Source organism: Tyto alba, unplaced genomic scaffold (genome assembly GCF_018691265.1).
Source record: "Tyto alba isolate M040663 unplaced genomic scaffold, T.alba_DEE_v4.0 Super-Scaffold_22, whole genome shotgun sequence".
Lineage (NCBI taxonomy): Eukaryota > Metazoa > Chordata > Aves > Strigiformes > Tytonidae > Tyto > Tyto alba.
In genome coordinates, this window is record NW_024881296.1 from 36,961,583 (window position 1) to 36,988,042 (window position 26,460).

Genomic DNA, 26,460 nt, shown 5'->3' on the forward strand with positions numbered 1-26,460 from the left:
AATGTTGTATTTATAAGTGGGAGTGACTTCCCATGAGAAAACATAGACTGAAATTGTTTTGGCCTTGGTCTGCAAATTTGTGGAGAGGAAGACTTTCAGGAAAGAGATGTATTAAGGAAATGATCCAGAAGAAGGTGAATACTGACTTTTGGGAAGCTGGAGGAGTCCAGTAGGAGAAGGGCTTCAGGAGACCCCAGCTGACAGTAGTTTTGTTGTCTGAACCGTGCTTTTAACATTAAATTTCAACCACAGCTGATTGAAGCTTTGGTAGTTTGCCAGTTGTAGACTTAATCTGGTTTGCAGAAGGGTGAGGGAAATGGTGAGGTGCAGCTGAGATCAGATTGGCCCTGTTGTAGGTTTTCAAATAAAATACAAATGCAGAATAACACAAAGTAGCTAATGTTACTCTTGACACTTTATTTTTTTTTCCCCTGTTTGGTAATATTTGTTGTTTTTTGAAGATGGGGCTTCCTAAGGTATAGTCATCTTCCCTTTCTTTAAAATTAGTTAGTTTAATAGGTTCACTAGTTTGCAGTTTCTTGGTTGTTTCTGAGCTATGGTTCTTTCTCTTGCTTAAAAAAATCCTTATCTTAGCATTTCTCCTTGTCAAGACAAAATGTGGTAACTCAGCTGTTTCATCCTTTAATTGCAGAGAGTTGCTGATTTGCATAGCCTGAGTTTGAGAGACAACAGTCTCCACCATATGTAAATAGGTTCAGTTTGGTGTATGTGTCTAGCCAGCATTGTAAAGGATGCTACATCTTTCTGTCAAACTAATTTTGTCTTTAGAAGCTAATCAAGGAAACCAGATGAAATTCCATAAAGTTGTCAGTTTTGCTTTTGCACCATGTAATAGATACATATATTGCTTTTGGTTTTCTATTTCTCTAAGTACAGTGAGCAGCAGTCACAATTTCTCTGGATTTTGCATAATACTTGGCCTATCCCATTTATGATCAGAAGAGCAAATAGTGAATGATAGATTATCGATCAGATGTAAGATGAAAGGCCAAATTGTCCCCATACTTCAATTAATGTAAAAGCCCTGGAAGTAAGACAAAACTACGTTGTTCTCAGTATACATACCACTTTCCAAAAGCATCTACATAATTTCAGAATCCTTTATAAAAGGGAGGCCTCCAAAATTAGCAGCCAGAGCAAGATGACATTGCACAGGAACAGTAAGAGAAGTGTACTAACAGAGGCATTTCAGATACCATAGTACACAGCACATGGCCATGCAGTCTAATTGGAATACTAATGGAAAGACTGTAAAATTAGAAATTACATCTATTCACTTGGTCAAAGCAATCTCATATACTGGGGATCTTACAGAAGGAACATCATAGTAATTTTAAAATAAGTGTGTCCAGTCACTTCTCCTTGCAGGAGTTCCATTAGATATAATGGAATTAATTCAACCACTTCTCAGACCTGCTATCTAATAATATAGTGGTGGTTTGAAAGAGAAGGCTAAACTTGAAATAAAAAATAAAATAATTCTGGCCTCTTCAGCTCGTGAAGTAGAAACTTTGGGCAGTGCAGATGAAGGTTTTTCCTATATATTTTGACAGTTAAATGGATCATAACATATTTGTGTACAGCTGGATCTGAGAGCAAGATAAAAAATAACCTTGCTTACTTAGGATTTGACTGCTGAGTAGAAATACACAGACTTATTTGTGCAACCTGCATGTGGGTGATGATTAAAATATGAAGAGAGGGTAATGATCAGGGTGTGGCATCTTAAATGTGCAATATGAGAAATCTTAAAAATCACACCAGAAAGAAGGGTAAAGTTGGTGCAGCAGAAATCTGCTCTTTTTTGGACAAGTTCACTTTTCTTAACAGACTACTTCTTCACACGAACTTTCCATGTAGAGGTGAATGTTTATTTGAGATGAAATTATAAAAATTCTTTAACTGTTTTGCAAATTGCAAAAAGTCCTGTGCTTTCTGAGCGTACTACTAGCCTGGTATAATGAGTTTAAGAACAAGGATGTATTAAGCAGACAGCCTTCAAATTTACCATTAATTAAATACATGGCCCTTTCATTAATTGTGTCTGCTTCAGTGACTTGTATAAAGATTTTGGTAGGAGATGAAGTTTTCTATCAAAGGTTCTGAGATGTGTGCAAGTGAAGTATTGGAAATCTGATGACATTAAAACAATGGTTAGCTTCAAGAAATGTCCTGGAAGATCACCACTTCAGCAACTCAGGATTACAGTGCAATTAATCTTTGTGGTTCGACAGTAAAATCCTTACTCACATTCCTTCAGAGTCTTCTTTTTGTCTATAACTGATTTCCAGAAGCCAGTGTCAGTGCATACATACTGAGCTTTTCTTAAAGGGTCTTTGCATTCTTTGAAGGATAGCGATGGTTTGTGAGTTAAGTACCATATTAAATCCAGAAAGGCAAGATGTAGGATTCTGGAGACAAAATATTCAGTTCATATATCACTTAGTTTACTTCAAGTGATTCAAAATTAAAAAGTAATTTAATTCAGTCCTTACAGGAAACACAAGTGTCTGGGGTATGTGATTAACTCATTTAATTGTCTAATACCTCCCTCTTTACAGCTTCAACTTTCCCACATCAAAGAAAAGTTCTTGGTGAGTGCTGAGGCTCCGGGTTGAAATGGAAAGAACCCGAACTTCTGAAGAAAGTTCTCAAGTAAAATACTGTTTATAGGAGTTTCAGCTAGCTCAGGCTCCAGGCAAGAGAAGGTGCCCTTATCACTCCCTTTTAATCATCCTTTCTTCAGTCAGATCAGATCAGCCTTTCTTAAATCAGATCAGTTCTCTACAAGCAGTTTAGTGCATTGGATTTAGTTAAGTTAGACTTATCTATTTAATGTAGACTTCTTACACAGGTAGCCTGCTTAGCAGGTGAACATCTGTATTGTCTAGTTAGTTCAGATTTCTAGAGGATTTAAATGTAAATCCATCTCCCCAGGTTTACCATATATCATGGTATAATAAAAGGAAATGCACAGAAATGTCACCAGTTAAAGTTGAAGTGAATACCTGTTTCCAGTTACTTCATTCTTCTTGCTGGATTCAGTGAGACAATGACTGAACACTCAGAAGCAGAAATATCAGATTAATTTTCGAAAAAGAAATTTAGCTGCCTTTTTTTTTTTTTTTTTTTTTTTTTTTTTTTCCCTTTGCAGTTTCTTTCAGAAAGAAGAATAGACCAATATTGGGAGAGCAGTGAGTGAGGAGGAACTGCAGAGTTTTAGTACAGTTGGAATACACTTGGAAAAATGTTATGTTCTAAACAGTGCAAGACAGCAAGATAACTTTTTCGGTTTGCAGTCTTAACACATGATGCCAGGTCTGAGTTTTCAATAGGCAGATGTGTGGGATGGCTTCACTTTGTCTGCCCCTTTGAAATATGCTCATGTGTATAAAATAACTACACAGGTACACATGTATATACTACATGAATTATATATTAATCAGAGAAATTATGTGAATGAAATTATATCCTCAATTTTTAGAGGGGGAGGTGCAGAATAGATTTTAGAGGAGAAAGTTAAATGCCAGAGGGTAAGTGGACAAGCATTGCAGCAAGTCTGTGAGGTTTTTTTGGAGTCTGTACCTTTACAACTGATGAAACACTGAGTAAATCTCTGCAATGTGTCTAGATACCTTTCCTTAATCAGAGTGCCTTGAAAATTGAAAAGCATGAAGTAATATTTCTAGTAAGTAACCTAGTACTGTTTTCTTCTGCAAAGGCAGTTTACTAGAATTTAAAGTTCATAGAAAACAGGGAGTAACTTCCTCCCTCCTACATAAACTGAAATCTGAACATTTAAAGTGGAAAAGTACAAAAACTAGGTGAAGGAGAAAAGCCTGCAAGCCCTTTGGAAGAAAATCCCGTAGCTCCACCATGCATTGATTTATATTAAATATAACTATAGTGTATAGAACACATGAAAGTCAAACGCCTTATTTACATGCCCAAAAGTTTAGAAGATTGACTGCTGGGTACCATATTTCTACAGAAACACAAAAATATATTACGTAGTATTACATGAGGAGACAAGATACTTCAGTAGATCAGCTTTTCAGCTGAATGCGTCTTGAGTGGACTGAATGTTGTGTGTTGGGGTAAAATTGGAATTGGTTTGATAAAGAATAAGAGAATTTAGTGATCATGAGACTCAGATTCTTCGTGTAGGTTTGAATTTAAAAATGCAGAGAAGAATGTGCTTTGAGTTTTGAGATAGATAATGGCTGATCTATACTGCTCAGTACAACAAACCTAGTCTCTATCATTGGTAAAGACTGGGCCAGCTTGGGAAGAGTCGTCACTGTAATAGTGAAAGATCATCTGCTTCCTAGTGAATACACATCATGATTACATTTTTATCATGAACGTGTAACTGACTCATTTGAATGTTACCTCCCATTTTACAATAACCTGCATTTAGGCTGAAGTAGGAAAACTCTTGATATGACATTCTGATTAACAACTCCTCATACAGTATCTGAGAAGAGATGGTGTGAGGTGATGTATTGTGGGGCTTGTGATCTGAGAGCACTTCTTGTGTGAGTGTTGAATCAGCTGCAAGGAAGTACTTAGATATGTGAATTTAGAGAATACCTTCTGTCCAAGTGGATGAAATGGAAAGTTAGACAGGATGAGGATAATGGAGACAATATTTTGTTAACGTGAGGAAGAGAAGGAAATGCTTTAAAATGCTCTTAAGTTTACTTACGTTGGCTTTCCCTATGTCTTCTGTGTTTTGCCATTTACAGCTGTTGGAGCTTAATACCTGCATGTATATAAAAAAATACAAAGCTAAACAAAACTGTACAGAAAAGTATCAGGGAATAAAACTATGCTTGTTTGTTTCAACAGAATGCTGAAATTTCAGTATTTGAAGTGAACATTCGTTTTGTCGGTGGACTGCTTTCAGCTTACTATCTTTCAGGAGAAGAGGTAAGCTATTGCCACGTGGATTATCTGAAATGTCATCTAGATAAGTAGTTAACTTTTAGTTTAACATTTTATTTATCTGAATTAAACTTGCTTAGAACTTTGAAAATGACTTGTACAGCAGAGATCTGTTCAGTGGGTTTTCTTGCTTCTATTACTGTTGTTTTGTATAAGTCATAAAGCTATAACTTCGTGTGTTATTCCCCCCCCGAGTTGAAACCATACCCAGTACATTCTTACCGGGCTTGGTGCTGGAGTGTGTTATTATGGAGTTGATATGCCTTCGTAATGGTAGATTTGGTACGTCAGGTTCCTGCTTCATGAATTGGTTTCAGGCATATCCTTTAACTGTTATAAACTGTACTTCTGCTTGCCTTCCTGAAACTGAAACTTCAACTCACATGGAAAAGACATGTCAAGAACAAAAAGATAACTGGTAAACCTATACCTGTGAATGTCTTTAAATCATTGATATCCCATTAATCTCTATTGCCTGTCATGGTTTCTGGAGAGGATGAAGAAGCAATTTCATCTAAGAGCTTTGACTAAGGCAATTATTTCTGTAATATATTTGGAGCAGGCTATTCCAAGTCACAGGTACTGTGATACTTTAAATTTTTAGCTTGGTGCTTGAGAAGTCTTTAATCTTACTAGTTTAAATACTTGTTCCCGTCTCTGGATTATGGTGGTATTTTATTGTAGGATTAACACAAGTTAATACTCTTTAATCGTAAATTGAATTTATCATTGGATTTCTTTAAATCCAAAGCAAATACTGGTGGAAACACCACAAAACCACAGAGATGTATAATTTTTTTCGTATGTTAATTTCCCAAATACTGGGTGAAGCTCTGTTTTGAACCTGTCACTTTAACTTAAATTCTATGGTTGTTTTTTGTCATAATTTATCACTGTGTTAAAGCTGTCTTAGCAGGTGCTATTGGGTCATGTACCTGACAAAGCAGTTATAAGGAGACAATGTTCCTCTGGCATTTTTACATCTTAAGTAGATTTACCTGTTTATTTTCCATGGTTCTGTCCTGACTGTAGGTGATATTGAAAAGACATTAATGTTTTAAATATACACGTTTTGTATTTTAACTGTCAAGCAGCAGTTGTCTGCCCAGAAGGGCCTGAACCGTTTCTCATCGGTGCTGTTGATTTCATATATATGTTGATGGTGTAGATCTTGTGTCTGTTAAACTTGTACAAATGAAATAAGGAAACATTTAAAACAAAAGAAGGTGCTGCACACAATGGATAATTAAGTGGAACTCTTTTCAGTGGAATATTTGCGGTACTGGATGCTAATGTCCATTCTAAAATTGGATGGACTCATTAACGAGAGTAAAATGGGTTCCTAAATGCAAAGATGATGTGTGTGACTAACGAGGGTCCTGAGCTCTTGCAGGCTGGGAAAGACACTGTCCCATACCAGTTTTCATACCGTTTGCTAGATATCTGCTGTCCGAGACAGAACGGTGTTCCTAAACTGTCAGTTGTCCTAGTGTCTTAGGGAGTGTGACTCAGCATGCTCTGCCTTTGTCAGATTTGGGGAAACTTCCCCATTTTTCTCCTAAATCCCCAGGCGCTGAAGCAATAGCCAGCTGCTGCCTGTGGGAAGAGCAGGATGTGGCCCTTCTGGGGACGGAGCAGCTGTGCAGCAGCGTGAGGCTTCCCGTGCTGCGTGGGTCTGCCCTTCGCTGGTGCTGCTGACAGCTGTGGAAAGGACTGAGGGCCCCAGAGGCTGGCTGCTGCCATAGAAAATATATCTTTAATCATGCATTAATCCATTATATTAGTGGGCGTTCCTAAGGAGGTGCAACAACCTGTACACAGGCTGTTTGGAGGATTAACCTTTTTCAGTTAAAAGCTCATTTAATTCTTAATCAGATTAACTATTTAAAAATCTTACATTTGCTGTGTTCACTTATCAATATCCTAATTAAAGAAAGCTGCGTTTCAGTAAAAGGAGAGACTGAAATAATTATTGTTTGTACTTCTGAATTACATTTCCATGGGTAATGACCCAAAGCTGCAACATATTGTATGTTCCATAATCATTTGTAAGTCTAACTAATCATGATTAAAGAACATCCTATCATACTGAGTAGTCTCTAAAATATCCTGCTCACATAACAGTTCATTTAGATAAAGGCACCAATATGAATCCTAAAAATGAACAAATTGAATACTTCGCCTCTTGGTAACTGTGTGTGGTGCTCACTTTCAAATAGAGTTATGAGATGTACTCTATTAAACTTCCTACAATTTCTACCTTACTAGAATTAACATGAAATATCTAAAAGTGCTCAAAGAGCATCATACACTGTTAAGTAACATTTTTATGTATTATCAAACTTCATTTTTAAAACAGGTACAAATACCAGAGAACTTTATTTCAAGATGAGTAACTTTTTAAGGACTGCTCTTTTTTTTTTTTTTTTTTTTTTTTAAGTTCCTCATAGTAATATTACATATAAATGCTTCTGTGATACTTTTTGACGAATCAGTGGATATAAGAGATTACTAAAAATAAACCTGGCTCCTCTAAACCACTGCTAGTATTGATTTTTTTGTTTGTTTGATTATATGAAAGCATCTGGGGGAGCCTCTAATATGGTAAGTTTAACCCATAGGAACAGGGCAGATCTTTTTTGCAGACTTTCTTGATTGTTTTGTTTAAATTAAATTCGAATTCATTAATAGACATGATTCCTCTTCTAAGCAACTTGGTATGTCACCTTTTTTGATTCTGTACTGGAAAATAAGATGTCTAGTAAGGAAAACAACTGCTTTGCTGTACTTACTAGTCTGATGTAAAATTCTGGTACACCAAGGGTCACGAGTATTGCATGCAATGAGATCCCCTGTTCTGCAGACCCAGATAATTTTTTTTCTTGATTGAAGTACACTTCCAAATGTAGTTATATAAGGAGATAATTTGTTTGCTTTTGGAGGAGGACAACACTGTATTCTCTTACAGCAGCTATAACTTTCTTGGAATTCATGGCGATGACAAACATTATTTCTGAGCACTGTAATCTTCACTGTTGGGAATAACTGTGATACTGGTGCTGAAAGTCATAGCAGGTGTATGGCACTGCTGGTAGAGAATATACAAGTCTACATACTGATCTGATTAGCTCTTCTGGTTTACTAATAGCTGGTTCTTATAGGTACAGCAAAAGCTGTGTAACAAGGTGATTGTTTTACCTGAAAGTTGGTTCCACAGCGAGGGCATACATTGCATAGGCAGAAATAAAAGGAACTTTTAATAATTGCTGTTTGTATGAGTAGCGAAAAAGTAAATCCAAAATGCTCTGAAGTGAATAAGGAACACATGAGTTTCAGATCCAGCTGGTAAGTTCCAGGACTTCTTTAAAGCTTTTCCATTTTTTGAATGGGATGAGTAATTTATTTTCCCCAGAGTTAAAATATTTTGGATGCAGCAGCTGTTCTTCCTGCATAATATAACCTTCTCTTTTCTAGGACTAAAGATAGTCATCTTCACTGGAGGAAGACAAAATAAAGTTGATAATGATGTTCATATTGCCATTTCTCTCCATGTCATAAAGCAGAAATGTGACAGATTTTAATTCTTTTTTTTTTTCTGGCAGTATATCCTGTTTGAAGGAACATGAATTTATCCTGATCAGGATGAAGGAATAAAAAAAACCACAACAAACTGTTATTCGTGATGATAAATGTTGGACTTCCCGAGTTTCATCTGTTACTCTCTACCAACTGTTAATTAGAAGTGAAAAAAAAAAAAAGGGAAAAAAAAGTTATGACATATCACCTAATTAGTTTATATCTGCATTCAGAATAGGAGTTACAGTGCCACTACTCAACCTCACTTGATCATGGCCTCCCATCTGACTTCAGACCTAATCATTGCCCACTTAAAACAACCATCCATCAGTGCTGGCTTATTAATGAGAAGCAGACATGAAATAATGATGCAGATGCTAATGATCTAGAGCTGCCTTTGCCAGGTTGACCACAAAACATTGCTGGCTTCATATCGTACTAAGACGTTCTCCAGAATTTAGCTGTAGCTGGTTTTATGTGGGCTCTCCCTTCTCTCGTAGAGGTTCTTCCTTCATAGAGAATATTTAAATTCCGTTAATAAAAAAAAAAAAAAAAAATCATCATTTAGCAATCTTGAATAGTAGGAGGGTGAAGTTTGTCACTTACACAAAGGTATTGACCTATTTCTGCAAATTGGGAATGTTCCAGTATAGACATCTTAGGGATCTTATCTCACCCGTGTGAAAATTGACCGCATGTTTTATCTCCCTCTTCTTTTCACTTAACTTGATGCTAATTAACAAGAGGACTTTCCCTTTTATCACTTGGTAGCTTGATTTCTAATGCTGTTTGAAACTCCAGGCATACTGCATCAAGCTTGATCACTTCTGTGTGAATGCCACTCAGCTCCTCCTTAAGCATCTTCACAGACTGGCAGTAGAATTCCCTGTTTGGTAGAAATTGGAAGACTGCAATTGCCTGTAGTTTTCTGCAGTCCTGTTTTCAGATTTGGGACCTGTTTGCCACCTACCATCCATCTGCTGCCATTTGAAGTGATACATCAGTGCTTCATTGGTGTCATGTTTTAGTTCCTTTAGAGCTCTGAAATGATCTTGATGATTTGTTTAATTTTACTAATTTATGATTTTTTTTTAACTTCTGTATTTCATAGATTCCTGGAGTCATTCAGCTTGGAAGGTACTTCAAGAGGTCATCTAGACCAGGCTCAATATTAGGACACAGTGCATTAGGCTTGACTTTTTAAGAATCTCCTTTCATGGGAGATTCTTCTTGCCTAGGCACTTCAAGACTGAGCACTGGTGCAAATTCAGCTTTTCTGCAATGGCTTTGTTTTCACTGTGCTCTTTTACACAGACATCTCTTAATGTTCCTCCAGGCTCTCTAGCAGGCCTCATGTTTCTCTTCTTTTGTTTTTTTTTAATTTTAAAAACTTGTTCTTCAGAAATTACTTTTAGCCTGAATTAACAGTGTTTCATTTAACTTGTCAGACATTCTGTATTCCTTAATCAGACTTAATATAGTTTTACTTACCTTCTTTATAGTCACACCAAAAGAAGATGGAAGTCATCTGAGCCTTCTGATTTGAGAATTTTGTGACTCTCAACCTCATCTTCTACCGTCCAAGTAATCTCCAAGCATTTTACCCATTTGGCTGTTCCTTTTTAAGTTGATTTCAGCTGGTCTTCTTAGTTCTCTTTCTAAACTTAAATATTACAAAGTGAACCTTTTGTTTATAACAGCATGTTGAACTGGAGCATGTGGCCTCTGTAGACAGTAATATGTCAAACTAAGTCAAGAGCTACTTTTTCTCTTATAGACTCTGAATTTCTGCAAGAAGCTGTCATTACAGTGTATAAAAGCATGGTTTATATCCCCTCTGATGTAGCACTTAACAGCCTACTCAGGGACAGAGAAGGATTTAAAATCTCCTCTGTTTCCCACAGTGGCAGTCTGTAATCTCTATTAGTATTTCAGTCTCTTCACCACCCTTAATAGATCTAATGCTGTTCTCTTTCTGTGCTAGCTGCATCAAAATGTACTACAGAATCCCTGTGGATTCACATTCTGGAGATAACCTTGACTCCTAAGATTTTCTTTGATGTAGACTGTTCTGCTGCTGTTGCAAGGAGGCTGCCCTTCAGTCTTCTATTTCTGTCTCTGAAGTTCCTGCAGTGCAGTTGTACTGTTGCTGTTGATGAAACACATCTCTGTTAAATAGGTTCCCTATACTTTGAAAGCTTCCTCATTCCTAATACTTCTGGCCCCTTCCTCCCAGTGCTCCTTGCTCAGCTGCTCCGCGCAACGCTGCCTCTCAAGCTGGCCCCACACGTGAATCTGAGGAAACTTCAAAGAACGGTAGCAGAGCTGCTGATTTCCAGTCTTGAACTTAATTCAAATTTTGCTTCTTGGTTTTCCTTCTCTTCTCTCTCTGCTTTGGAGTTACCACATATACATACCACAACTGGGAACTCTTACTCAGTTCTAAGTACCTGAAGCTTCATGGAGCCTCTGCCACCTGCACGCCAGGCACGCAGTCAACTGCCATCACCAACAATTTTTGTACCTCATAATAAAGACCTTCAGGCTACTCTAGTAGCATAAAGTGAAAATAGTGGCAATTTACATTAATTCAGTGAATTGCTTGTCTGCTGGAGTTCAGCAGTGGGTACGATTCTCTTTCAGATATCTGTCATCAGCATGAGCTTCCGCAGCAGGGGGACAGAGAAGCTATGGTGCTGGCCTGCTGCAGCTGCCATAACTCAGCCTACTATGAGACCAGGAGCCAGAGCCCTGATTTCGGACTGAGAAACATGAGTTTAGAACTCTTACCTGTATATAACCACATTTTTCATTTTTAGTGGTTTCCCTTTTGCATACCTCAAGAGAGTTTGTTCGCTTGGGGAGTTTTTTCAAAAGAACAAAAAAATTTGGTTTCTCCCATGGCAAACTTACTTGACATGTTTTTGCATTCAAGCATTTGACTTCAGGAATAATTAAACCAAAAAGCTTTATTGCTCATTACATTAATTTCAGCAAAAATCCCTGTTCACCTCCAGACTACTATAGTCTGACACTAAAGCTGGTAAACTGTTAGAAAGGAGAATGGATGATAATGAGAGCTAAGTAATATCTGATTGTGTTTGTAACAGCTGGTGTGTTTGACATGAGTTTGTGAGCTATATTATTAAGTAGAATTCAAGCAGCTGAGAGGGAGCTGGTTTGTTTGTTCTGAGGATTTGGCTCTCAACCAGCTCCTGCAGTTTCACTTGATTGTGGTTCTACAGAACAGTTGGAGAGGGCATGTCTACAAGAAATACTAGTGTGGGTGCTTTCCTTCTGAGTAGCAGCTCTAGATAGACCCAAAAGAAGAATTCTTTGCATGTGCGATAATATACTATACAGAAGAAATTATATACTATTAGCAGTCTGTCCAGAGTCACCATGCATCTGCAAAGAAATTCAGTTTTCAAAACATTTATCTCTTTCATTTATCTCAATATTCAGTTCTGTCATTTTGCAGCATCAAATGCAGTTGCAATAATAAAGAGTAAAAGAAGAGTAGAAACATATTGCCTGAAGGGCTGGTGGGATTTTCCTGTTCCGCAAGTTTAATAGAAAATGTACAACATATGGTTAAATATAGGGTTCTATGGAGCCATTTGCAAGCAGTGTTGAAATTGTTGCAAATATACTATCCGTATCCGAAGAATAATCCTCATGTCTAATTTTACAGCCAACAATTTGACTTATTTCTGCAAATGAAAGCAACGTAAAAATATCTCAGTCGGTGCTGACAGTGGGAATAGATCAGCATTAATTTACCCTCCTTTAATTCTAGGCTATATAAAATGTTGGGGAAGGTATATTCTTTCTGTGGATGTATTATAGAAGTTCAATTAGGTGGCAAGTAATAAATGTTACTGAGTCATTGTACTGAATTTTTTTACCCCAGAAAGTACAGGTGAAAATAGTATGTGCCTGCATTTTACTCTGGGCATGGAGTTAACTCTTAATTTCTTCATCTAAATCTTTCACAATTTATAGCCCGTTTATGTAAGATTCCATTTTGTGCTTTGTCTCCATAGACTTGAGTCTGATCCAGAGGTTATTTTCATTAAGTTGAGAATTAAGTAGATGATAACGTCCTCTCCTTATTAGCTTAGAGAAGATAAATGCATAAAGCATCCAGTAGAAGGTTTCCGTGTTTTTCATTCTATTGGCAGCTGCTAGGGCTTTCTATCAGATTCCAAAATCTGACTTTACTAAAGAATCCTCATACTTCTGTATCTTTTTGTAAAAATTTAAATTACTTCTATTAAAGAATATGTAAGCATTAATTAATTCTAAGTGTTTTAAATGCAAGTCAAGTGAATAAACTTTATGATGAAATTAGGAAACTTCCTCATCCAATTTGCTGTTTGAAAGAACAGATTAGAGATTTGTTACAAAATACCACTTTGTGTCACATAGAAGTCCTGCTGCTTCTAGCTAACTGAAACTCATTGGGAAAATTGAATGCCTGAAATCAGAAGCAGACATCATTGCTGTTCTTGCTTGTCCTTCATGCCTCCAGCAATAGGTAAGGAGAATGGCATCTTTGCTGCAGAAGAAATGCGTATTCGTTTAGTCTCCTTTGGATGTAGCAATACGTCTTGCTCAGCAGATCAAACCTGAAACAAACAAGGTTAACTGGCTTGGAGTTAGCATGTGCTGTTGGGATCAGTTTATGGAGAGTGCTAATTGGCTTGTGTGTTTTTTTGGTCAGGACCTATTGTTTGTGATTTTCAAACAACAGAGATCTGAAAGATTTGAAAGGAAAGATAAGGAAGGAGCCGTTTCCCAGGTCTTTTGGAAATTGCAGGAATCCACATGCTATTTGTTTGCCATTTGTTGATAAAAATGCAACAGTTGAATAATGTTGATAGATGTTGTGGTTGATAAATGAGTGCAGTTCCTGTATCGCCTGTGCCAAAAGCTTGCCTCTGCCATATGCAGACTGTATTTGCACCCTATGTGCAAATGATTGAGAAGGAATTTGGAAAAGATGTTCTCATGCAAAATCCTGTACCGCTTCCAGCACAACAGATGCCAAGGGGAGTTTGGGTTTTTGGCAGGTGATTGCCCCTAAACAGAGCTGTCATGAAGCATTTGAAAGACAAATCTTTGTTTTCTTCAAATCAATTAATATAAGAGCTCATTTTGCATAGGGCTAAGTGCACAGAAATAGGCAAACTGCAAACTTTTCTTAAGCCAAAGAATGAGAAGAGGATGAACAAAATCACTTGCATGAAGATTTGAAAGGTGAAAAAGAGGAGTAGCGTGCAGTGCCAGTGTTCCATATAAATCTTACTTGCTTTTCTCAGGGAAAAATAGTTCAGGATGTATTTAAACAGCAGAGTCTGTTTCTTAGCTCACTGTTTACATTGCAAGCCTTTTGCCAACAAGTATTATACTTTTGTATTCCCACAGGTAGTAGCTGGTCGGCTATCTTACTGTTTAATTTTCTAGTCAAGCGTAAGATATAAGAGAGGTCAGGAGGTGGTAAAATACTGTGAAGAACTTGGATTTTTTTTTTGATGTGTTCAGCTCTGATATTCTTCACTCAGCACCTTGATTGTTTATATTAGCCCACCTGACCTTGATAACTCCTTCAAATAATAGCTAATTAAGACAGTACAGCACAAGGGGACTCTTGTCATTCAGCTACATCAAGCCCCAAAAGCTTATTTTAACAGCCAGAAAAAACAGCCTTATGTAAACAGTCAGAACTCTAAAGCAGACAAGGAAGATCATTCCGGCAGCAGAGTTACTGGAGTCAACCTTCAGTTAACAGAAAGCAATCTTCCATCTGACATCAAGGTCCAGTTCTGTTGTTTCTTATGATTCAGATGCACTGAACTACCGAAAAGGCTTTGTAACTAGTTAATCTGAAGAACTAGATGTGTCTGGTTTGTTTCTGTTCGTCAGCATTTAGACAGTCACCTGCTTTTGCAGGCTAAGCAAAGTAGCCACACTAGTTGTTCTGGGAAACTGGTTCGGTACAGTTAGTGCTTTAAAGTCATGTTGTCCCTTGGGGGACAAGTTGTCCTTAATTTTTGCAGGCATGACTAGATAATTTTACACTCCAGTAGATCCTCAGGTTCATTGTGTGAAAAGGATATGCTGTGAACTTCATTCTCTACCATTTTTCTTTGAAAACTTTTTTGTTTTCTTCAAACCAACAGCTGCAGAACAAAGTCAGCAGCTCACAATGCCATTTCTTAAAGGATGCTATTTTCCCCAACTGGTTCTTAAAAACACTATTCATAGTATACAGACAATTTCAATCTTTTTTCCTTTTATCATGCAAAACCAGTGAATAACTCAAACTTTCTCATCAGCATTTGCTTCTTGTAGGGTATCTCTTACAACCATCGTTCAGTGCTGAGATGCTTTGGGCAAACATTGCCACGCTGCTGCAGGAGACTAGGCGGATGGCACTTGGAATGCCTGGGCAGACTTACTTCAGTGTTAAATGCCATCAGCCTTTCTGATTTGCTTGAAGGTTGTGTGTTAAGTTAATATGGTTATTACCAGACCCAAGGCCAAAAGTAAAGGCTTACTGAGTTAGTGAGAACGCCTTGCTCAACCAGCTTTTTCTTGATGGACTATGACACTTGGTGATAGAAGTAATGAGTGTAGCTGGTGCTAAGATGCCACTTTCCTAACTCATACTTTTATGACTTTTTTTTATATCTAGTTCCAACTTGAAATTACAATTAACGTACTGTAATGTTTTCATTTACCTACCATCAATGGCTACATGAAGTGTTCAGTCAATGAATAAAATAAAACACTAAAGCCATGTTGTGAGTTTTGGTAAAAACAGAGAGAGTTCACACAACTGTCATGTCTTTTTTTTTTTTCTTTCCCCTTACTTCAAGTGGGGGTGTAGAAAGAAATGTAGTAATACCTATACATGCAAATATGCATACTTGAAATCTTCATGAATACTGCTAACCATTATTTCCTCCAAATACACAATGCATTCAAAAATAATGTTAATCTTTGGAGGCAACATCTTATGGCTGTTTAATTATAGGAATGATTTTTAGATTTAACTGTAAAAAAAGTTTTAACTGCAGGGAATTCAGAGAAGCAGTTGAATTGCTCATAAATTTATGACTTGCTGGCAGCACTGCTTCTCAGTCAGAGCACTTGTTTCTGACTCTTAAGAATTGGAAATGTCTGCTTGCCTCCTTATATTTTATGGCTTGTCCAGTAAGAGAAATAGTCTTACAGTAAACAGAAAGGAATTGAATTAGTCTGCCTGATGATTTAACTTACAGCATAAAAGCAGCTTCTTAAATCATAGTTCTCTCTTGAAGCCTCCTGTTCGGCTTACATAAAAACAACTACAAGAGAGTTCGCATTTCTTATATTTAATTTAAAGAAAATACACAGGCACTTTATTTAGGCTCATTTTGGATGTGCCCATTATTCTTCAGACAACAGAGTCACTATTGTCTTTCAGAGAAATCTGAACAATAAGAAAACACTGAGCTAAGAAACCATCATCTTGTTTTCCTGCTATACAAAATAAGCTTTTTTCTTGTTACATTACATATATAAAAAGCTAGCTAGATGGTGTGTCAGAGGTATTGTGGAGGAAGGAACCTGCAGAGTATGCTAAATTTTAACATATTCCTCTCCCCTGAAAAATAACTTGTTAGGAATGCATCATCAATGCAACTGCTAGTGTTACAAAACTCACCTGTCATGGAGTCAAGCTAAGATGTTTGCACAGTTGTAAATCCACGCTGAATTTACCCAAATGGCACCTTCTTAATCCCTTTGTTTCTGCTGGAATTTACAAAAACAAATGCAAGAAGTAGTTTCTATGTTGTTGTGACAGTTATCAATATTTAGTTGTAATCTGAGAAACCACTGAAAAATTAGGGCTGAAACAGATAAAACTCTTGGTTGCTTTTTTTATATATAAAAGTGAAACGGTAGTAGTCTGTAGTTGCTGGTGGCAGAGAAAGATCAGTGAGAGAGTTTTATGATCAAATGGCTTGTTCCTAAGAGATCCATGCTGTGAATCTAAGAGAGTGACAGTTGGCACTGTCTTTGTACTTGTGATCATTTTACTTTTTAAGATATTTATGATGTTTCCAGTGTCTGAGATCACAAAATCTGGAAATTCATGTGTTGGCTTCTATCCTAGTAAAAGGATTAAGAGAAGTGCTTTACTGTTTAAACACGGGACAGCCTTAATATGCAAGATGAATATTCAGTTAATACTCATTCTATCTGACATATGTTTAAAGTGTAGAAGAAACACTCTGAGTAGTTTTTAATTGATTATTTTTGTATCCATGAACACATCAAATTAATGGTCAGTGGAATTGCCCATGTGTGAAGAGGAAGAGGATCTCTGGTCTTTGTGCATAATGAAGACTGTGTAAAGCCTGGAATTCTGTAATTCTGTGCCCAACGTCATGACTTGTTTTTAAAACTTTGGTATTCAAGCTTGTCAGTTTGGATTCTTATCCTGCTTTGTTCCTTTCGTGGTTTAACCCCAGCCAGCAATTAAACACCACACAGCCGCTTGCTCACTTCCCCTGCCCCCCATGTCCTCTCCACAATGGGATAGGGGAGAGAATCAGGGAAAAAAAAAAAAAGTAAAAATAATGGGTTGAGATAAAGACAGTTTAATAGGACAGAAAAAGAAGGGATAATAATAATAATAGAATGTACAAAACAAGTGATGCACAATACAGTTGCTCAGCACCTGCTGGCCAATGCCCAGCCAATCCCTGAGCTGTGGTGTCCCCTGGCCAGCTCCCCCCAGTTTATATTATATGGTATGATATTATATGGTATGGAATATGCCTTTGGCTTGTTTGGGTCAGCTGTCCCAGCTGCTTCCCCTCCCAGCTTCTTCTGCTCCCCCCAGCCTCCACTGGCAGGGCAGTATGAGAAGCTGAAAAGTCCTTGACTTAGTATAAACACTGCTTAGCAACTACTAAAACATCAGCGTGTTATGGACTTTATTCTCATCCTAAATCAGAAACACAGCACTATACCAGCTACCTAGAAGAAAAGTAACATTTTTTTCTACCCAAAACCAGTACAGTTCCTTGCCCTAATCCTTTTGTCACCTGCATTGCATGTAGTTTGCTAGTTATTAGTTGTTATTAGTTTACTGCTTGCTTCTTTCTAAAGCAAGTCAGTACTGCCTTACAGGAGGAGACTCTTGTTGATAGTTTGTTCCAGCTGAAGCTGTAGCTCAGACAAACATCACGTAGGACTATACTGTGACACTGCCCTATATATGCCCTAATGCTGTGCCACAATATATGTATAATATTTATATATAACTTTGAGCAGAAACCGATACATGGGAGGTTCTCTCCAAACATTAGGAAACACATTTTTACTGTGAGTGTGGCTGAGCACTGTACAGGTTACCCAGAGAGCGTGTGGAGTCTCCATCCTAGGAGATATTTAAAAGCTGTTTGGGCAACTGGCTCTAGGTGTCCCTGCTTGAGCAGGGGGGTTGGACCAGATGACCTCCAGAGGTCCCTTCCAACCTTAACCATTCTGTGAACTTTCTCTTACAGCTTTGTGAACGCACAGCCCCTTGGCTATCTGGAGCACTTTGCTTCAAGGGAAAAGGAACCAACTTTCCTTTTTTAGGGCCACAGCACTACCACTGCAGACCCCCGATAATTGTTCTACAGCAGTAGGAGTAACTCTCTCCAGAAGGAACAAATCCTAAGCTGGCCAGAGAAGAGCTATGCTGTGCTACTTGGTCTGAGGACACTCTCAGTAAAAATTTTAACTATTTGAGGACTGGTCTCTGAGTGGTACAAATACCCAACTTAAAATACCTGTGATGGTGTCAGATTGAGACTGTGTGGTGATTCAGGAAGACCTCCCTTTTGAAGGGGACCAGAGCAAAACCGGAGCAGTTTTGAGAACTGACCAGGTTTGCTCGGCAGGTACCCATTTGCTAGTTGTTTGTTCAAGAAAGATGGCATAATGTGGGAGATCTTGAGCCTTGGACCCTTTTGCTTCCAACTCTTGAGAGTTGTTTCATTAAGCTATTATTCTGACGTTAGAGTAAAATATTTAAGTGAGTAAATGAAGTTAGGAAAAAAAAATGAGCGGAAGAACAATTAAAGTAAGCAAACTTGGTATCCTGTTCACGTTATTATACTTGTATATTTGATGAGCATCATTTAAAACTCTTTCCATTAACAGCTGGAGCAAACTTGCAAGTACCGCGTAGCGCTGGCTGAAGCAAACAGCTCTCCATGTGCTGTTGAGTTAACATTAAAAGCAAATAGAATATCCTTCATGTACGCAGAGTGATTTCAGCCTTTTCTGTGCCTGCCACCGTGGTTTAGGAGCGTGCTTTAGAGTGAAGGCATCACTCTAATCACTTAATGGTATTGGAATTAAAAGGTACAGTCAAATTTACAAAGCCAGGAATGTATCTTCTGTTAGCACTTTATGCTGCATCGAGGATGTAATTATTGATTCACCATGCAAAGTTTATTAGACGCCTCCACCCCACCCCCTGCTTTCACACAGATGGTGTTGCAAATCACCTCTCAACGGTCACCTGCTTGAAAGGAGAGTTTCATATGCGAAGTGCTGTTCTTTGTTTCAATATGATAGCTTGCAAGTCGTAAAATGAGACCGCTATTTAAATTTGTTGTTACAGCACTTGGGCTGGGTACACAAGTTTAAATAAAAAGAAAATTAGGTAGCAGATGCTTGTGGCTTAACAGAGGAATTGTGCTAAAAGATACTCTTCATTACTGGTGGATATGAGTAATTTTACTAAGGCAGCTGTTTCCTTAATCAGGAAAAACACAAACCTCTAAGATGACATCCAGATGTTTTCTGTATCACTTGACAATATAATGAGTTTCCATTGTATATGCCATGTTTCAAATTCCATTTGTCTTTACTTACATCCAATATATTTTCAAATACATGTAACATCTTCCTTAACTGTAGGAGACCTGAGTGCTAAATATGTGACATATTTTGTGCTCTTGACAACCTTGCTTGCTGTTACTCTACAGGTTGCTTCTAAGGGTGACAGTGTCTCTCACTACCATCCAAGCATTTGGATATCGGACTTCTGCAGGTTTGAGGGGGGGTTTGTTTTGTTGTGGATGGAGGGGTCTCAGGAGGGAGTTTTTTTAGTCAGTGTCTGTCTTTCAGTTGTGCAGTTGTATGATGCCTCTTACAGTGCTGCCTGTTGTTCAGAGCAGGACATGCCATAGTATTAATACATATTTAGTGGGTTAATATCCTGTTCCAGAATTCTCAGAGGCTTTTATACCTAATAAATTCCTTTTAGTACAATCATTAAAGTTTGTTTACTCCATTCATCACCACCTTTTCTTGAATTATCACAACAGAGATACTACTAAATGGGCAGTTCATGAGCTTTCCAGGTACTAATGGATTGTAGCTAAGCTTTTAATTGTGCAAGTAAACATAAGCTTTAAGAAAACAAATGTTTTCTTGACATTAGTGGATAAATTAGCAGTTACTTTTTCTCTTGTGGTCTCAGAGTTCTTCCTGTTAAATAGTTCTTGGAGTTTATGTCTGTGTAAGCAATGTTAAATACAAATGAACAGCACAAAAGGAAATAACTAAAAATAACTGGAACAAACTCTTCCTTTATTTTTTTTTTAATTCTGCAGTTATTTAGCAATTCCTTCCAATTTTAAAGTGCAAGTCAGATGTGTATGTTACTGTGCATTAATATTTCTTTGGTTTATGCCTTGCCTTCTTTATGACAGTTTGCACTATTTATTACTGGCCTTCCTAAAATAAGATTTTCAAACACAGTGTATCTACTTAGAAACTCTTTAGTTAAAAAAACCTGAAGTAATTACATGTGTTAGCTGCTGATGATAACTTGAGGGGTTTTGTGCTTGTTGCTATGTACATTTGGATTAAATCTGGAAATCTCTCACTAATCCAGTTACTTCCATTTGATTAAGTTCTCTACAGCCTTTTCTACGGGGGGGGGACTCTTCTTGGTACAAAAATCAGCTAGAAAAGAAAATTAATTTTCTTGCCATCTGTGAAACCATAACAAAAAACGCTAATTGAATAGAAGAAGGGATATTTTTTTTTCCCCAAAAAAATGTAATCTAATTTTCGAAATGAGCATCTTTTAAAAGTGGATTTGCTTCTACAAGCTGGTAAACAGCAACCAGAGTATTCTGGAGAGGGCAGTACAAATCTAAAAGCTTACCCGTGTTCGTTATTTCCTCAAGTTGTGAAAAAGATGTACTGCTCTATCAGTTTGCAGGTCAGATAGTGATGTTACTCACAGATCCCACAAGCTGCCCGAATGTCTCCGGTAAGGTTATTTGCATACTTCTACAATCACGATTTTCAAAAGCTGGGAACTTAGGTGCACCGTCCTGAATTGCCACGTCATCTTGGGTGCCAAGAGCTTTCTCAAGGTTTGAGTACTTTGATGTCTGCTGCTCTCACAGATTTGTCAAATACATGCTTTGGATTCCTCTACTGAAGATCTCATTATAAATACTACTCTGTGGCTGTTTCAGCCTTAGATTGGGATAAAAGTCCCGTGTTACTACAGGATCTCTATTTTCCAGGCTCTCTCCACTGAAAATTATTTGTCTTTTAACACACTCCAGCCCAGCACTGAATGATAGTAGATGCTGACCAGGATTGTGGGAACAGTTACAGATTGACATTTTTAAATTAAACATTCCTCCGGCTTTATACAGCTGTGATACTGTTTATGTACACGGGGGAGAGATTTGTATGAAAACTAGTGCTGCTTTGAGAATTTTAATGAGGGGAGCATCTGAGATTATTTACCAAACTAAGTTGTTGGGTTTTGTTTTGTTTTGTTTTTAATGTAGTCCTATTTCCTGGGATTTTTGAATTCTCCTAGCCCCAATGTGCCCCTGCACTGTGCGGTGTAACAGCTTCACTTGTGCTCCCTCTGCCGGCATCCTGATGGGATAGAAACCACACCAGTTTCATTTTGCTCATCCCTAAGGAGAGGGCTTGCTTGTTTAAATTCTCAATAAAATAAAATGGTGCTCTGACTGGTTGGTATTCTCATGTGAAGGTGTGACAAACCATGCTTTGTAAAAGAGCTAAAGCATGCTTTGCTTCCCTCATGGTGCTTTTGCAGACTTGGTACCGATTTAAATTTCCAGTGCATAGTCATCTCTTCTCTGCCCAGGGCTGGCAGTGCCTGGGGTGCCCGGGTTGCTGGCTTTGGCTCGGGCAGCACGGGCAGTGGGGGCTGCTTTAGGATGTCTAGTGCAGAAGCACCCCCTTGCCTCTGTAGGGACGTTTCTTCCATCCAGCCAAGCCTCTGAGCTTCAGGTTGACACAAGCCCAGGAGAGCCATGTCTGCTCTGCTTGGCCAACAGCGACCTTCTGGCCTTGGGGACTCAGGGGGAAGGCTTGCTAGCTCTGAGCGGAGTGATACAGATGGGCAAAGTTGCTTTGGGTCTGACGCTATGCTTGCAGACTGGAAAGCCTTTCCAAAACTCAGAGTGCTGAAAAGCACCGTTGCTGACCCTGGTGTCAGCGTGTGCAGTCGTGCTGATTCGCTCTGGCTTGTCTTTGAACATAGTAGGTGCAGCCTCAAGCGGAGCTGCTCGCTTTTAATGCGCTGTCCTCTTCTGTATCCTGGTGGGAAGACATGAGGTTGGGCGCAGCCCTGGGTTGGAGGTGGCTTTATGCTTTGGGGTGGCATTTCATGTGTGTTCCACTCAGGTCCAGCAGGACCAGGGCCGGCCCGGAGCTAGCAAGTTGGTCTTGGACACAGCCTCTTTCCTGGGGAGAATGCTCAAAACACACTCTCGGCACTTCTGGATCGGGTTGTACAATAAATACAACTACTGCTGTGAAGATCCTAAAAGGAGTGCATTGGGCTCTTTCTGTTGGTACTGGTTACCACACTGATGTGACTCTTTACACTGCTTGTTTCCAGGAATGTTATTAACTGTCTCCTCACCTCCTAGCGCAGATAATTCATAACAGACTTGGCTCAGCCGAGAGTAAGTGAGGACTGAATGAAATTAAACTCAAAACCACCTGCTAGTGTCAAGGTAACAGTAACTGTAAAAGCAGTAATTGCTGCTGAATTCGTGCCAGCAGCTGGGTAACTTATCCAGGTGTCATAAACACTGAAAATAAGCCACGGGAAGTGGCTTCAAATAATATGGCACTGAAGTGTTGTGTCACTTGGTATTAGAGATAGTAGAAGAATTCAGCTTACGCTGTATTTCAAGTATTCTGGTATTTCACGTGGAGCGCCACAGTTTTTGTAGCATTTCTAATCCTTCATTATAAAAATAAAACAAATGCAAACATAGCAAAAATCCTGGATTGTCTTTCAGGGAATAAGGTATTAGAACAAGTTCTTCTTAGAGAATTCTCTTCTGTTAGCAGATTGCTTTAAACCTGAAGCAACATTTGTTACGCTGAAAAGATTTCTATTCAGTGCTCTGAAAAGCAGCAAAGCAGCCTGTCCCTGTTAATTTTTCTGCTCTCATTTCCTGCTTTTGCACTGAAATATTCATTCCTTACCCTACTGGGAAAGGCAGTCAGGTAAAGGAAAGACACTAATAAATCTTACTTGGCTTGTCAGTTTCTATCGGTAAATACAAAACAGAAATGAAACATGCCTAATTTGACAGAATTAGAAATGTGGAAAAAAAGTCTTTGTCAATTGGGGGGAAAAAAAAAAAACAAAAAAAACCCCAAGCAAGCAAACAAAAACAAAAAACAAAAAAAAAAAAAAAAAAAAACAAACCAGGATTGATTCCTCTGGTGTTAAACTTTAACTTCTGGTTTCCCTTGTGTGGAGGACTCTAAGGCAGAATTCTGGCTGCTCTTTAATTTATGATATTGTACCATGTTATGCTCTTTTTTAATTAGATGTGCCTCATACGCAATTCTAAGATATTTTTTTGTTTCCTGTGTTTTCTTTTCTTCCTGATTAGCAACAGCAATTACTTCTATGATGAGATAATCAAACATTTTCAAAGGGGTTTGTCATACCAGCCAGAGGAAACGTTTTTGTTTATCCAGAGGAGGTAACATTCTTGCGCAATAATGAAAGCCAGTGCTCACCAGATGACAGCTCTGGTCTTAGCCCTGCAGTTGCAACTTCGCAGGCAGATCCTTATTTCTCCATGGGAGCACTATTTTCCCTAATAAGATTTGATAATGGACGCAAGAGTCTGCAAAATCTGAATGACTGTGGGATTGGGTCTTCTAGTGTGAGCAGTACAGTTCTGAATGTATGACCAGATGTATGACCTGTTCTAACAATGTCTTTCAAAAGAAACAGACCTATTCTCTAAAGCCATTTAAAAAAACAAACAAACAAAACAACAAAAAAAACCAAACCCCCAAAAACCCAAACCAAACAAACAAACAAAAAAACCAAAACAAAACAAAAAAAACCCACCACCAACAACAAAAAAACATAAAACAAATTTTTGACATCTGCATGTCACAGGGTTGTGTAGAGATGCGAGTAACTGCTTTAAATTAAGTGGGTACTTGGTTCATTAAATTCACAACTTCTTTTTCATCCAAAGTTTTTCTCTGTGTCCTAATTCACATCCAAAACCTCTACATCAGTGGAACAAAGTAAGCAGAACCAAAAAAACCCCATAGCCAAACTGTTTTTCTAAGAAAGAGTGCCTCAGTGAATTAAGGTCACATTTGAGAGAAATAAGGACATTTTTATTAGAAAAACAATTCCTGTAGGAAAACTGCTGATAGAAGTACTGTATATGTAAATGTGGTTACTTTCCTTACCTTTTTCAGTTAATAGTACTAGCAGTGCTACTAGAATGAAAGATGCTGATTATAGTTCCTGAGGGAGTAGACCACTTTTGACATTGGGAATCTCGATGTGCATAGGTAACGGTGTTTGTTGTGCAAAAGCATATCTCCTAGCCACTTGTGCAGTGGTTATGTGGTAGAGGAGGTTCCCAAGTTAGTTAGTTCTCTCTTATGAAGGACAAAAATACTTAAGTGTATTTAAAAAATAATTAAGAACATCTAATGGAGTGAGAAAATAACATTTTGCTCCCTGGCTTGGTATGCATGTTGCCCCTGGAATGAACAAACAATAAATAACAGGAAAGCTGAGTGTGCACAGCACTGAGGTGGATTTCTTGTTTATGTATTACTGCTTACTCAAATGTTGTTCAAAGTATTGCTGGCTTGGACTAAGGGTGATGGTTTGGAGTGACTGTCTCTAAGGCACTTGAGATTGGTAACTCAAAGGACAACGAAGGTGCTGCTTTACTGAGCACTGAGCTTATTTTAGCTAACAATTCACAGCCTATGAATATAAAAAGAGATCTCAATAGAAAATGTAGTAACTCCATCTTCTGTATAATCTATTATATGACTATAGTAAGTAATCTGTTTTAGTGCTAATTTTAAGTATTAGTAGGACTGCAGAGTGTGAAGGAGTCTGTGTACTTACTCCATGGAGCAGTCCTTCTTACACAGGACCTTCACGCAGTGAGAATCGGTATCATACAAGTTTATTAGAGATCTTACATAAACCTTTTAAAAAATGTTAATAGTACTTTGAGTGTAAAAAGAAGGATTGTCTCACATCCAAAATCCATCTTCTGGCAAAAATTAGGTTAGGGAGAAATGCTTGAGAAAGCATTTAGTATTCTACCTAACTTTATAGTGCTACACACTGATCATGTATTTCTAACTGGTTTCAATTATAATTTTCTTTCCTAAATCACAGTACTTCGCTTAAAATAATTTTCTTTGTTGTAGTATAGTATCTAGCTGAGTTAAATGTCAATGCAATTTTTAGTGGTTTGATTGCTTCTTAAAGGTAGCCGTAATACTTTCCTCTGCATCCTTAATCATGCCAGAAGACGGGGTTGATGACAATGTGGCTTACTCATTGCATCACCTGATGACAGGACACCTGATATGTCAGGTAAATAACTCCACAGTCCCCCTTCCATACAAAGTGTGCGGTCTAAATGTGATAGAGCAGTGGAGCAAGTCATGGAGGTCTTGGGAGTGGTCTGTAGACTTTTAGACTAGTAGGTAAATATTTAAACCATGAGAACTAAGTGTGGGGTGAAGGGTGGGTGCAGACATGGGACTGTGACAGCTTCTGACAGGTCTGATCCAGTTGGAATAGTTTGTGTAAGTAAGGTGCTAAGGTAAGCCTTCATCGCTGCTGACTGAGCAGCCATCGGGAGAGGCCAGGAAGAGTCCTCAAGCCTTTCCTGATATCCACTGGGATAGGAAATCTTGCTATAGGTCTTTTCCTTTATTACATATAATGTCTCTTGTTTCTGTGCTCTGTCATTTCTGCCTTTACTCTGTGCATCTCGGTAAAGGTTGCAATAATTTTTGTTTACAAAAGAATTATTTACTTGAGTGATGGCAGGGAGAGATTAGGGCTTGGCAAAAAGTTGAAATTCATGTCAGCAATAGAGATATAAAGGGGAAGTATCTGTTGTTTATTTACTTCTGTTATCTAAAAAAATATCTTACCCTGTGCAACATTTATTTCTTGTCCAATATTAGAAGTTTCTGTGAAAGAAAAATGTGGTGAACGTTGTGGGAGATGTGCAATAATTACAACACCCGCTTTTCCTATTACTGTTTTTTAACTGTTAAAGCTGCAAATTGAAGAATAAAGTCGTTCCTTTATTAATCTTCCCCTTTTTACCCTTGCTGAAAGAGCATAGTTTTGCTGCGTGAAGTTGCTATTTATTGTGTGCAGTCATGCAGAGTGTTGTTGTATTCTTGTCATTCTTGCCTATACTGTTCTACTTAATAGATAGTGATTTAGCAGTCAGTTGTTCAGCTGTGTTAAATTAACCCTAGAGATAAAATTGGATAATACCCATAGCTGACATTTTTTTTTAACTTTGG

The 26,460-nt window shown here is 38.0% G+C and overlaps 1 protein-coding gene across 2 annotated transcripts in view; it reads left to right on the forward strand.

The window, feature by feature from the left end:
• Positions 1–26,460, forward strand: part of MAN1A1 (mannosidase alpha class 1A member 1) — a 151,238-nt gene that overhangs the window by 55,999 nt on the left and 68,779 nt on the right. For both annotated transcript variants that reach the window (XM_042795828.1, XM_042795829.1), the window contains one exon: positions 4,873–4,953. In XM_042795828.1, the coding sequence (XP_042651762.1) occupies positions 4,873–4,953 (81 nt within the window). The remainder of the gene's footprint in view (positions 1–4,872; positions 4,954–26,460) is intronic.